Source organism: Daldinia caldariorum (assembly GCF_022478825.1).
Source record: "Daldinia caldariorum strain CBS 122874 unplaced genomic scaffold F4812scaffold_12, whole genome shotgun sequence".
Classification (NCBI taxonomy): Eukaryota; Fungi; Ascomycota; class Sordariomycetes; order Xylariales; family Hypoxylaceae; genus Daldinia; species Daldinia caldariorum.
In genome coordinates, this window is record NW_025953048.1 from 419414 (window position 1) to 433449 (window position 14036).

A 14036-nucleotide genomic window follows, 5' to 3' on the forward strand; every position below is an offset into this window, starting at 1 on the left:
GTGCTGTCAAGGTGAATTCTGATTCACGGGGACATCAATCCCACTGAATCGTTGTCTGGACGTCTGGACAAGGAGGGCGGTCTTCGCAAGTCCCTGAATTGTTATTACCCTGGTCCCTACCTAACCTAAGGTTAGGTTAGGTTAGGAGGTAGTCAGTAGCCCAGCTAGCCTGGTACCAGGCAGATGGGCATCTTGAAGCCTCGAGGTCTTAGACAACAGAATTTCCATCTAACTTTTTAAGTACGAATTCTTTGCCCCTCCTCTTGATACGGAAGAAGACAAGAATGGCTCGATAATTAATTCGACCACATTTTCTAATAAACTATTGGTCTTTACATCTAAGCCACGCGACTTGATAGCTCAGCCATACAAATTCTTGTACCTAAAATATCTACAATACATACCCGTATCTTCGTGTTCAATCGAAATCGGTCCCTGGCGTCTAAATCCTCTAGTTCTGCAGTACCTCGAGTACATCGAGTATCAGGTAGCATTAAGTTTATAAAGAAGCGAGTACGAATCCGCGAATGTACATCGTACAGTGAGCCCTTGCACACACATTGGCGTTTAAACCCGCTCCAAGCCCCCTTGAATAATTCACCGAGCGAATAGCGCATCTGGTAAGCGTCTGGACTGGAGCCAGACCCGTCTGGCAATTTCGATAAAAGACAGGCAAGGAGATCGATCGCTGTCCATGCTCCTCCCACGGTCCATGGGGAACACTTTAAGTCCGCAAAAACCCCAGTAGCACGTAAAGTACCTACCTAAAAGTTGCCTAGGCCGAACTATTATTTTTCCAAAACGTCAATTTACATTGACCTTTTGAATCGTCCGAATTCCCACCCCACGGTAACGTCGTGTACCTCGATAACCACCGCGTCGATTTTCTTATCACTCGGAGCAACGATTTCCAACCAAAATAATAATAACTAGGTCCACTGGAGAGAGAGAGGTGATGGAACACATGAGAGTTGATCCCGGGGGCTTCCAAATACCAGGAATGCCCCGTCCGCAACTGATGAACCAACCACCGCAGATATTCGGGGCTTATAGTCACGATGGCTTACCTGTATTGCATCCGGACCTCGCGGCGCAAATGGCGTTCGATCCTTCGGCGTTGTTAGACGATCCGAACGATGCGAAGAGAAGAAGAATCGCACGGGTGAGTTGTCACCAGTTTCAGTTGTGCGGCTGTACACAGGTTGACCCCGTATAAATGAAGGCTTGCGATATGTGTCGAAAGAAAAAAATAAAGTGCGATGGGAAGCTCCCTGCGTGCACTCATTGTATCAATTATAAGACGGACTGCGTCTTCACGCAAGTCGAGAAGAAGAGAAGTCCGCCGAAAGGGTATGAGAGGATTAGGTTCTTCGACGAAACTGTAGTCTGAGACTGACCTATTTAACTAGTGCCAAGTACATCGAGGGCCTCGAAAACCGTTTAGGGCGTATGGAAAGTTTGCTAAGGTTGTCTGGTACGTCCTAAGTCCCCTCAGCTATACATCTTGCATTGACTCACAAGATAAGAAAGGCCTACTCGGTGAAGATGATGAGTCGACTGACTTGGCTACGCTGGAAAAACGCCTTGCCGAGAAGCACCAGCAATCGAGACAAGCTTCACAGGCAGCTACGTCTAATCCCACATCACCGTCGCAAGCCACATCCGGTCACGATGGCGCGTCATCAACTCCTCGAAGTTCTCTAGCATCTCCAGAGCCGAGTAGAGATCGCGATAGAAAGGATAGCTCACCACAGCCTGATCGGCCCAAAGATGAAGAGGTTGAATCCTTATCTGAGATGATGTGTTCATTAGTAACGAATCAGTCTGGGGAGACGAGATATATAGGTACTATTCATAGATTAACCATAGATTATTATGCGTGTAGGGATTTCGCTAACTCGCATTAGGCTCATCGTCGGGCTTCTCAATATTCTCACCGAAGGGTATCCAGTGGGTGAATGAAAAAACCGGAGACAGATCGTTTCAACAAATGATATCTTCAGTATCTATCGATGATCACAAATGGAATCACTGGAAACCCGAGATTTTCAGCGACCTTTTCCATCGCCCGATTTATCGGCAATTACCGCCCAAGCCAGAAGCGCTATCCCTGCTCAAAGACTATTTTGACAACTTCAACTGCATGTTCCCGCTGTTCCACCAACCAACATTTATGCATCTTGTTGAGAGGCAATATTCCAATGACCCCTACCAGGGGTCGGGATGGTGGGCCAGCTTGAATGTTGCATTAGCCATCGCCCATCGCCTCAGAGTCATGAGCAATTTAGTACCGCAGGAAGAGGATGACAAGTCATGGGGATATATGAAGAACGCTATGGGGGTTTTCTCCGAATTAACGATGCGCAATACCGACTTGTTGAGCGTGCAGGCTTTGCTCGGAATGGCTTCCTTCATGCAGGGTACTCCCAACCCCCAACCCTCGTTTCTGCTAGTTGCCGCAGCTATCAGACTGTCCCACAGCATCGGGTTGCATAAGCGCGGAAGTGGTTTTAATCTTAACCCGGTCGAGATTGAGCAGAGAAAGCGAGTGTTCTGGATAGCATATATGCTGGATAAGGATTTGTGTCTCCGGTCCGGACGACCTCCGGCGCAGGATGACGATGACATGAATGTAGAGCTCCCAGATGCCGACCCAGTAGACAATATTGGAAACATCCCCCTTGCCGACGGAAAGGGAAAGATGAATCTATTCCGAGCGATGTGCGAATTGACAGTTATTGAAAGCCAGGTCTATAAGAAGCTCTACTCTACCAAGGCCACCAAGCTGTCGGACGGCGAGCTGCTGCAGACCATCGGCGAGCTTGATAAGAAATTAGAAGAGTGGAAGGACAACATCCCGATTGACTTCCGCCCAGAACACGAAATAAAAGCGTCTCACACTCCTTTGATAGTCCATGTGGTCATGTTACATTTCTCCTACTACAACGCCCTCACTACAATCCACCGCATGTCTGTACATCATGGCTACTGGACAAGTCGACTATCCAATTACGCGATCCAGGGCCTGAACGCCAGGCCTTTAAATCCGCGGGTATTTGCATCTGCAGCTCTATGCGCGTCCGCCGCCAGAGCAAGTATTCAACTGCTCAAATATATCCCGCAAGGCGATTTCTCCTGCGTCTGGTGAGATTCCCCAACATTTCTGCCCGCAACCCCCCCTTTCTTTTGGTTTTCTCGTACTAACACACCGGTAGGCTTATCCTCTACTTCCCTGTCTCAGCGCTCGTCACACTCTTCGGGAACATCCTGCAAAACCCACTAGACCCGCGAGCGAAGTCGGACACGAAATTAATGAACGTGGTGGTGACGTTCCTCTCCACCCTGGGCCAAGAGGCGGAGACCGGTGGCGTGCACCGTATGCTCGGCGTGTGCTCTGAGTTCGAGCGCATCGCCAAGATCGTCATCGAGAAGGCCGAACGCGAGACGAACCGGCGGAAGCGCAAGAGCCACGAGCCTCAGAAATCTTCCATCAACCACTCCTCTCCGCCGCAAATGAGTAGCAGCAACACGCCGCGAGCCTCGTCGGCAAGCACGCCGACCGGAAACTACTCGGCAACGTCGCAGCTGTCGCCCAAGTTCAACGGGGAGCAGAACCGCGCCAATAACGCCGCAAACGGGGGCTTCAGCCCGATGAACACGGCTAGCTCGAATAATGGCTCCGCGCCGCGCGACGGCCCAGGGGCCTGGCCGCCATCTTCTTCATCACCACAGACACAGCAACAACACCCATCACAAGCGCAACAGTCGGAATGGAACCCCGATGCTATGGATTTCGGCAACTTCTCGGAGATGACGGGCTTCGGACAACCGATCTCGTTGCCGTCTATTCCAGGGGTTACCGGAGCCGGAGCCGGAGTCGCGGGCGGAGGTGGGTACCAGCCGCTACTGCCGCAGGAGCTGTGGCAGATGTCCGGGCTTGACTGGGACTGGGCCGAGTTCGCGGGGACTGCGTATGCTAGCTTCGAGAACGGGTCCGCGGCACAGAACGGTGCATGAGTACGTTATTTATGGGGAGGAGGAGTAATTAATATCACGCCGACGGTCCATTACCTGCCTAGGTACTACCTAAGGTAGCCAGTTAAAGGCCGGTCGTACTGTTTAATTTCGAAATTTGTGCGAAAACAAGAATACACAGGCCCAGCCAACCTAGGCGTTACAGTCGATTAGAGAGCGGGGCATAAGCATAGGCATGACGAGCGTGTGAGAGAAAAAAAAAACACATCCGGGACATCGGGGTCATTGAGAGCGCGAAGAACCGAGCACGGGTGTTCAGGTTGTGGTTCTTGTTGTTTTTCTTCTAAAAGCAGGGGTTGGAAAGATTGTACCATACAGATTAACGTTACCGCGACGGCCGACAACATCTAGCAAGTAAATCTACTACAGGTAGGCGGGTATCCCATGAGGAGTTTGAGATTGTTTATCTAGTTACTCTTTATTTACTTATCTTACTTACGTGTAGGAGGGTTATGGGCGTGGCGTTTATACCGGGGCATTTCTGCCTGTTCAACGGCCTGAGAAGAGAAGCCGAGACGAGATGCGAGACACAGCTTATATATTCGAGTTGGTAGCATATATCCCTACTCTTTAGTATTGTGTTTATTTAATTCTACCTTGAATTTGTATAAATGCCTGTTTATTTATTATCGTGAGAGAGCTGTGATTCTGTGTACCTCCTATTATTGTTAGGCCACGAGTATATGTGTGCATAGGTATATTATGTATATGTAAATGCACAAATTCAACCTTAGTTCAATTGAATTCCCACCGCAACTCTTTCGTAGGTTTCACCATGACGTCGACGATTCAGGTTCGTCACAAGTGTTCAACAATATGCAGGTAACATGCGGCCGTACATTAGAACCCCTGCTTTGCTTGCTTTAGCGCTGTTCCGGCCCGTCATCTATTGAGGAGAACTTTACCTCACTACATTTACAACAGCTTCTTCTAACGTTTACAGTAAATGGTGGGTGTGCTGGTGGTTATCGCGTGAAACATTCTCTACCTTATTTCTCAATAAAATAAGACTATATATATTATACTCATCTACATCTTGATTATTAGACATGGCTCAACAACAAGTTTTGGATCATCCTGGAGATCAGCATGAGATCCCCAACGTTGAGGCCCACGGGTCCTTCGAGTCGCTGAAGGACAGGATCAAGACGCATTACGAGATCGCTTCGGATTACTACTACTCGCTATGGTATTTCTCGTCTCTCATCTCTTCTCTCTTATTTCACAGTTCTGCTAGGTAACGACCGAGCCTGACCAGTTCACAGGGGTCAACATATTCATCATGGCCTCTTCAAGTCCCCTAGTGAGACTAAAGAGCAAGCCCAGGTCAACCTGATTAACTTCCTGTTGGAGATATCTGCTCTACCCGCAGGTACTAAAGTCCTAGATGTCGGGTGCGGCATCGGTGGCACAAGCCGGTTTCTCGCGCGTGAGCACGGCTGTCAAGTCACGGGGATCACGATCAGCGGGCGTCAGGTCGAGATCGCGCGTCAATTGACATCCACTGAGATCGGTGATTCGACCTCTTCTTCACTGGGAGATTTCGCGAAGTATCCCGAGGAGACGGGGAAGACAGGAGGGCAAGTTCGCTTCCTTGAGCTCGATGCCGAGAAGATGTTAAATCACTTCCGACCTGCCACCGGCGAGGCGGAGACGTTTGATTGTGTCTGGATATCGGAGGCCCTCTCGCATCTGCCGAACAAAGAGCTGTTTTTCTCTTCATCATTTGCGCTGGTGAAGAGCGGGGGGCTGCTGGTTATTGCCGATTGGTTCAAGGCGCCGGATCTATCGCCCGAGCAGGAGACTGCTGATATCAAGCCCATCGAGGATGGTATGCTGCTCCCTCGGCTCTACACTGCGGATGAGTATGTCGCGTTGGCGACGCAGGCGGGATTCAAGACCCGTAAGGAGCCCGTTGATATAAGTCAGGATGTGGCCAAGACGTGGTAAGTTGCCTTAAATTGTGTTACTCGGGGATCTCGGGCCTAATATTCGCGCTTAGGGACATATCATGGTCTCTGGTGTCCTCGCCTTCGCTATGGGCTTTTGCCATATCTCAAGGCAGGGATGGCCTTGCCTTCTTACAGGCGTTTAGGGCGATGAGGAGAGGCTACGCAAACGGGACGTTTAGATACGCGGTCATGTGTTTTGAGAAGCCATAAATGTGAATTGTGATGCTATAGGAAGCAAAAAAGCTGGCTACATCAAGTATATTGACTATAGGGTCACCAGGGCGAACATACGTAGGTACCTACCTAAGGTACTATATCCCCTAATTGACATATGATATAAGCTCTGAAAATATACGTAGTATAGCAAAATAATATTACACATACTTACTACTTAGAATACTTGTTTGATCCCATGTCTCATCGAGTGACTGTTATCTATTACGGAACCTTGTTTCATAGGTAGATTGAATCAAGTCGGAGGGTTGAACGAGCAGAGCTGAGGCTTTGTAGTAATGATCTCACGTTAGTTACCTTGGGTTAGGTACGCACAGATATTCTGTTTGACTCATAATAGAGCATAGTGCGGCACTTCGAAATAAATCTTAGAAGCTGAAAAGGCTTTCGGTTGCCATTTTAATCGAGGTAGGCTTATAAATATCCTTGGTGCCAACATTACTTGATTTTATATGAGAGGGACGTCGCTATTGGGAATATCATCAGCCAAAGGAGTTTTACATAGAGCTTCGTGCAGGGTTCATGTCAAAATCCAACACAATGTTGGGCACCAAATGTACTTTCGACAATCAGCCGAATCTCACAAGTTATTATTACTGAGATAGACGTCTATCTAAAATAAGGAACACTATTGAGGAGCAGTTTTTTTTTTTTTTTTTTTTTTTTCTCCTTGCTTCGACCGTGAGTTTCCGATGGCGATCCGTTTTTGCGGGGCGTGAATTTGGCGCTATGTCTGCATAATCGGCAATACCAGTACGACGGGATGATAAATGGTATGATTATATACTCATTTCGTCATGACGATAGTTACACTTCAAGCGAAATTTGCATCTAATTTTTTTAGGCTATCTTAACGTAATACGATGGTACATGAGTGCTTCGAGCTCCGCGAAATATTTAGCCACATCGTGACCATTCTGCCTAACACCGAGACAGTAATAATGGGCAATCAATAGCTGCTGATCTCTGTATTCGGCAGCAATCATAGCGGCATGGCTGATATGATCTCGGCACATCAATGCAACAATTGTGACAATGTGTCTTTGCATCAATAACATGTACCTAGCATGCCTCCTCTAATAAGACTGAAAAGGCTCTGAAACCCCGAGAGACACGCTCCTAGTCGCCTAGGCCACTGGCACGTTCCGAGACCATGAAGTTTGCTCAATCACCTATTAAATAAGGATAATGCATGAGGGTCAGAGTCAAGACAAGCTCAAAAGCCAAGGAAGCAGGGTGCACCCTGAGACAAGCACGCAGCGGTAAACGAGCTGCAGTGCGGTAAGTCCCAGACCGAATATATATTCGAACGACGTTCTAGAAACGGGCCGCGCCGGTCGCGGCCATGGGCAAAGACAGTTTCGTTAGTCACGATATTGAAAAAATGCTCACCGTTGCTAGTAATAGAAGACTGGGCCTCAAGCTTTGCGGGTACCGTGGATTTTTTTCTTTCTCTTCTCATTAGGCTCGAGAGCGGTCATGCGCAATATCGAAATGGGGCTTTTACAACTTGCTGATCATTAGCCCAGATGCCTCCTTGTATATTGCATACGATAGGTATACATTAGGTAGCAGTCATGGCGTATCTCCGAAGTCTGGAGTGATGATCAAGTGGGGACAATGGAGCTGCATGAAAGATGAATAACCGTTAGGGCTCCCGGTGAAAGTGAATCTGTGTTTGAGCTCGGTGGAGTCTCTTCCATGCTTGGCTGGCTAGCAGGCCGAGCACTAATAGGCTGGGCGGTTCATCAGACGAACGGGAAGAAGCGATGGTCGTAAAGTACGACTATTTCCCTATTTTTTCCGATGGATTTCAAATGATGTGGTGAACATACGTGCTACAGATATGTATGCTTCGGCCATCTTGAAATTCTTGTTGAATCTCGCCAGAATTCGGTGAATATATCATAGACTTATAGCACCGGCCCTCTCTGTAGGTGGGTGCAAATTAGCCACGATGCTACGCACCTAGCTGGCAAACCCACGATTACCAAGCCTCGTGGCATTGTTTTTCTTATTCCAGATCGGAAGAATCCGGGTTTCTTGCAAGGGTTACTTACAAAGATTCGTCAGCCCTGTCAGCCCCATCCTTCGGCGCAGTCATGCCTTGCAAATATCATGAACAATTTCGGCCTGGTGCTGGATTGGGCTTCCAGAAGCTAGTTTTAAAAAAATTGAACGGGGGGCCATAGTAAAGTAAAGGAGTTTACTTAAGCCCCCTTACCGCATGATTTGGTTAGTCAAGCACACGACACCTCGAGTCATGGTCTCCATTCGGTAATCTGATATACCCTCTTATCCCCGGGATGGTTCGTCCTAGGACCTCCAACCGTTGACGAATGACAAGCATCTCGTGAAGAGGCGCCCTCGATCTGATCCCCAACTTTTGAGATAGACAAGAAAAAAGGAAAAAAAGAACAGCGGGCGCCATCTAGAAACTAGGACTATTGGAGATAACTAGATTGCATGTACGTTATCGAAATCAAATCAGAAACATTGGACGGTCCCAAGTCGCGAATCCGACTTATGCAGGGACGGGGAGACAGAGTTCAATTGGTTGTATCCTCGGTCCAGTCACAAGAGTCGGCACTGCGGGATCGACGGACATGCAACGTCAAGGATCAGGCAGAATCCGATGCACCCCAAACTTTTTCGGAGTCCGTGTTGTGATATGTCATTAGAGTAATACAATAGAAATTTCGTGAATGTCGTTGTCGCTGTTGCTGACGAGAAAAGACGTTGAGAGTCTGCAGAGTGATCGTATCATGATCAGCCACAGCCCCGTATTGAAGCAATAAGCGTTCTTCATGCTCAATATCAAACAATCGTAATCAATCTCCTCTCGAGTCTTGAGGGTCCAAACAGGGTTCAGTAACTAGCGCTTCACAGACCAACTACTAGGACAATATCCGACGTATCAAAAGGCAGCGTTGGAAAGCTTTCTCCGTTACATAGCTGCATAGTAAATATGCCACTTCCCGAATAGATCTGAGCAAAACTGGCTGGTAGCGAGATTCTGCTCTTATGGTTCAGTTTACTGATCCCTGTTTCGGCCCTCGAGAGATACGTGGCGCTTACCAACATAAGACTATATTAGATCTCTCTCAACGTCGTTACTTGGCGACTTATTGCTAGACATGTGAAGGAAGCTGATGATAACCTTTACACCGTCATCTTAGCTGCCCTAAGTTAGGTACGAATAGGTTCCACTTACACTACGAAGGAGTCAGTTAGTTCGTAAGGCTAGGTAGTCCTAAGGATCGTTCCCCGGGTCCAATGACAAACTTTAAAGCTTTCCCTATTTGGTATATCCTTATTTTCTAGTACGGACGATATGTAGTTATGTGTAGGTAGCTATTTTGAGGATGGAGGTCTCCTCATAACCTTTTGGGATAACCCTACGGGTGTGCAGATTCCTTGCCTGTACTACTCTCCATCTTCTTACACACACCACAACATGGGACGTATGTATAGGACTTATGGGAGGTATATATGTAAAAGCGTGTAATGTGTAATGCCATGTAATATATGTACCAGCGTACATTCGTGCGTGCATTCGTACGGTAATCTCTTGATTTCCCGTTGATCGGGTCCCAACAAAAATTTTCCGTCTATATTTCTTGAGAGAGAGAGAAGAAAAACCGGAAATTTGGTGAGTTTTCCATCTTGACTTAGAAATCCTCTTTTTCTATTTTCTACCATTAGTTCTATTAGGTTGTTTCTGTTGTCTCTGTTGCTCTTTTCGACTCCTACAGACTTCTCTAGAACATTGCCAGTTGCCCTTTTCGGACGTTACTTTAATTGATTTACGCGCATTTTAACGTGCTTCCCACTCAAAATAAAGTATTTTTTCGACCCAATTGCAAAAGAATATCGGCACGCCCGTACTTCGTTGGTTTAGAGTACTCAGTAAGGTACCCTACACTTACCCTTTTTCGCCTTTCCCTCTCTTCTCATTCGTTCCGTATCTTGCCGATCAGCCGCCCCTTTGGCTCCCCTTTGGCTCCCACCCCCTGGGCTTCCTGGGTTCCCTGGGCTAATAACAAAAGGGAAAAATAAGAGAGCACTACGGAATACAGCGATTGAACCTAGCGTTTGATCCCCTATGAAACCCCAACGAAACCCTGGTTCGCCCTTGTCACAGCTTACACGGCTCCGTGTTAGCAGTCGTCTAGCGGCAGCGAATAGAGGATCGAGAACGAAGACATACGGATTTAGAACCCTTGGGATTTCATATGCTCTTCCTAATGCTACAAGAGGTAATACGACTAATACTAGCAGCACTGATGCTTGTGCCGCCTTGCCGTTATTGTTATTAAGAAGCCCGGTCCCGCCTGTGCATGGCCTCATTGCAATTGACGACCTCGTAGTTGGGCGGACTTTGATTAAACATCACGGCAATAGCACAAGAAATTACACGAATACTCTTCGGGACAGTAATCAGCAGACACATCACGTTCACCCACACGTTCACCCACCTGAACCTAGTTCCTTGCATTCCGGACTTTTCTCTTGCATCACTACTGGTAGTGAAATCCGAAAAGGGGAACCATCGTCTTCGCCTGCTGCTCCGTCCTTGTCTTCAGCCAGTTCTAGCTCAGGTAGCGTCAGCTTGATCGGACAGTCCCCTATTAGTCCTGCCCTTCCGTCTCACCCCATCAGCTCAACATCCAACCGTTGTCTTTTAATACTTGCACACCACCCGTCACCGCGACGTCCAATGGCGTTTAGCACTTTCAGCGTCGCCGGTTCAGATATATCAACGCCTCGTTCCTCTTCTCCTTCTTCCTTCTCTATCGCCTCTGCGCGTTCCTCTCATACTTCCGTCTCAAGCAAACGTCTGTCCTTGTCCCTGCAACGGCGGCAGTCTGCGCTGAACCCAATGTCCTCGGTCGACATCGCCGCAATTGAAGAACAGATGAAAATGGCCGCCCTAGACGGTCTTCGAGGTTACGCACAGAACCACTACGGCGAGGTTCAACAATACCGAAGCACAGACTACATCCCGCAGTCCGCCGCTGGCGGCTACCAAGTACTACGGGAACCTCTGTGGAACAAAGGTAATTGATTTTTTCCAACCAGAGCTTTCTCAGCATAACCCCCCCGCCCCTTGCGTTTGCTTTCCTACTAATACCCTATGTTTTCTCAGGACTGTCTTTTACTCCAGATGAGCGTGTCTCTAAGAACCTCACAGGTCTATTACCGCATGCAATGGAGAACGTTGAGACCCAGGTCGCCCGCTGCATGAAGGTGATCAACTCCAGGCAGACCAATGTCGACAAGTACCTGTACCTGTCGCATCTCAAGACTCAAAACTTGGATCTGTTCTACAGGGTGCTTATCGACAATGTTCGGGAGTTAATGCCGTTGGTCTACACCCCTACTATCGGCGATGTGTGCCTGCAGTACTCCACGCTCTACACTCACCCGGAGGCGTTGTACATCTCCATCAAGCAGCGCCGGTCAATCAGGACAATCCTGCGCAACTGGCCTTATCCGGATCCCGAAATCTGCGTGGTAACGGACGGATCCCGCATTTTGGGGTTGGGGGATCTCGGTATGAATGGTGTGGGGATCTCTGTAAGTTAACCGCCATCTCGCCATCTCGGCTTACATTCGTGGCCGTTGAATCATGCGGCTGACTCTCTCCTTTAGATCGGCAAGCTGGCCCTGTATACCGGTGCCGCCGGTATCCACCCCGGAAAGACTCTGCCCATTGTTCTGGACTCCGGTACCAACAATGAGTCCAACCTGAAGGACCCCCTGTATCTGGGTCTCCGGGCTAGACGTCCTTCGCCTGCCGTCGCCCAGGAGTTCATGGATGAGTTTATGGAGGCTGCCGCTGAGGTTTTCCCTAACATGCTTGTCCAGTTCGAAGACTTCGAGACTGAGAAGGCTTTCAACTACTTGGCCCGCTACCGCAACAAGTACAAGTGCTTCAACGATGACATCCAGGGAACTGGTGCCGTCGTGTTGGCTGGGTAAGCAGTCTACACATCACGGTTTTATGCCAATAATTGCTTACATATTATCTAGATACATCGGTGCTGTTAACCTGTCCGGTGTTCCCATTGAGGAGCAGCGTCTAGTGTTTATGGGTGCTGGTTCGGCCGGTGTCGGTGTCGCGAAGCAGTTGGTTGAGTACTATACGCGTCGCGGTCTCTCAGAACAAGCTGCGAAAGAAAAGTTCTGGCTTGTCGACACCAAGGGCTTGGTTACCGTGGACCGAGGCGACAAGCTAGCGGAGCACAAGAAGTACTTCGCCCGCTCCGATAACAACGGCCACCAATTCCGCACCCTCGAGGAAGTCATCGAGTATGTAAGGCCGTCCGCCCTCGTGGGTCTTACTGCGACTTTCGGCGTCTTCACCGAGTCTGTCGTCCGTGCTCTCAAGGCCTCTGTCGACTCTGCCGGCTCCGGAAGGCGACCCATCCTCTTCCCTCTCAGCAACCCTCTCACGAAGGCTGAATGCACATTCGAGCAAGCCGTCCAGTGGACGGACGGTACTGTCATCTTCGCATCCGGTTCTCCGTTTGCGCCGTTCGCCGTAAAGGCCGGTGAGCACGCGGTGACCTACTGGCCGAACCAAGGCAACAACGTCTACGTCTTCCCCGGTCTAGGTCTCGGTGCTATCCTCGCCAAGGCATCCAAGATCACCGACGAGATGGTCTACACCTCGGCCTCCTCGTTGGCCGAGTCTCTAAACGCCGAAGAGGTTCACAAGGGCCTGATTTACCCGAATATCGAGCGCGTCCGGGATGCCAGCGTCATCGTCGCCCGGGAAGTTATGAAGGCCGCCCGCAGGGAAGGCGTCAGCGATCTCCCGGAAGAGCAATGGGTCGAATGGGAAGAATGGGGCGACGTAGCCCTGACGAAGTACATCAAGGAGAGGATATACGACCCTCTCAAGTAAAAAGAAAAAAAAGTTACGCTACTTACATGACGTGATACGTATAACCTACAGTACCTACTTAAAAAATTCATGGTCGGCGTTACTGGCATTCTTTTTCTCCTTTGCCCGGGTCTGGCATAATGATTATTACGCTTTGCTTCTTCCTACCGCAAGCCTTTTTTATTTTTCTTGAAGATATCCTTTGGGTCTCAGCTACTTACTCAGCTACTTACATGTGGGCATCACATCGGAGGATTTCCCAGTCCGTGGATAGAACATGGCACTTTATGTGTGTGGGTGTGAAAAGAAAGGGAACAAATAGGCAAGACCGCGATCTAGACTTATGAATATAAGGATCGGATAGACGGATTATATAGATCAAACAAAATAACACTTTCATTCACATATACATTGTATTGCAATGCCCTTACAGTGCCTCATAGTCGCCTTACCAAGCTAGTTCCTACATGTAGGTATGAAGTCATTTAGCAAGTCCAAGTTAGGTTATGACATAGCAGCGTAGAAGAGATATAATCATCACCATATGAACTTTGGTATATTACTTTATAAATCAGCAGGGCTGAGCGACAGGGTGTCACGAAATGGAGCAAGAGGTAAGGAAATGAGATATACCGCTGAGCCAAAAGTGTATTTCTTAATAGCACAATTGCTATTACAGTCTATCTGACCATGAGTGGTATCACCACTCATAGGAAATAACTTCGTTGTTCCTCGAGAAACTCTAGCATATATACATGTCCTTTGCTCTCTATGTTTCACGCCTAACAACCCCCATATCCCCATAGGCTGTGGCTCTGGTGTCAGCGTCCAGTCTCAGGAGTATCGGGAACATCGGGACCGCCAAAAGTCGTTGCAGATTCCAAAGTCAATCTCCGACGATAGGGGAAGTCTTCTGGAGACAC

General features: G+C 48.5%; 3 protein-coding genes across 3 annotated transcripts; all 3 read left to right on the forward strand.

Annotated features, from left to right (window-relative positions):
• Positions 1-812: 812 nt before the first annotated feature.
• Positions 813-4101, forward strand: F4812DRAFT_77713 (N-terminal binuclear Zn cluster-containing protein). Its single transcript, XM_047939421.1, has 6 exons — positions 813-1162; positions 1223-1350; positions 1410-1474; positions 1531-1845; positions 1908-3144; positions 3216-4101. The coding sequence occupies exons 1-6, from the start codon at positions 956-958 to the stop codon at positions 4015-4017; spliced, it is 2754 nt and encodes a 917-aa protein (XP_047788718.1). The 5' UTR covers positions 813-955; the 3' UTR covers positions 4018-4101.
• Positions 4102-4858: 757 nt separating this feature from the next.
• On the forward strand, positions 4859-6384 carry F4812DRAFT_433925 (S-adenosyl-L-methionine-dependent methyltransferase). Its single transcript, XM_047934679.1, has 3 exons — positions 4859-5224; positions 5301-5981; positions 6038-6384. Exons 1-3 carry the CDS (start codon positions 5085-5087, stop codon positions 6195-6197), a joined length of 981 nt encoding a protein of 326 aa, XP_047788719.1. The 5' UTR covers positions 4859-5084; the 3' UTR covers positions 6198-6384.
• Positions 6385-11103: 4719 nt separating this feature from the next.
• On the forward strand, positions 11104-13134 carry F4812DRAFT_451882 (uncharacterized protein; the record flags this gene model as incomplete). The annotated part of the gene is made up of 4 exons (XM_047936271.1): positions 11104-11281; positions 11371-11801; positions 11877-12202; positions 12258-13134. 4 exons carry the CDS (start codon positions 11104-11106, stop codon positions 13132-13134), a joined length of 1812 nt encoding a protein of 603 aa, XP_047788720.1.
• Between the last annotated feature and the right edge of the window lie 902 nt (positions 13135-14036).

Bases quoted from the DNA above. Each gene is read 5' to 3' on its own strand.
- F4812DRAFT_77713 (XM_047939421.1), top strand. From the start codon at position 956: ATGGAACACATGAGAGTTGATCCCGGGGGCTTCCAAATACCAGGAATG. The intron at 1,163-1,222 runs GTGAGTTGTCAC...GTATAAATGAAG, and splicing joins AGAGAAGAAGAATCGCACGG to GCTTGCGATATGTGTCGAAA. The intron at 1,846-1,907 runs GTACTATTCATA...AACTCGCATTAG, and splicing joins TGGGGAGACGAGATATATAG to GCTCATCGTCGGGCTTCTCA.
- F4812DRAFT_433925 (XM_047934679.1), top strand. From the start codon at position 5,085: ATGGCTCAACAACAAGTTTTGGATCATCCTGGAGATCAGCATGAGATC. The intron at 5,225-5,300 runs GTATTTCTCGTC...ACCAGTTCACAG, and splicing joins GATTACTACTACTCGCTATG to GGGTCAACATATTCATCATG. The intron at 5,982-6,037 runs GTAAGTTGCCTT...ATTCGCGCTTAG, and splicing joins CAGGATGTGGCCAAGACGTG to GGACATATCATGGTCTCTGG.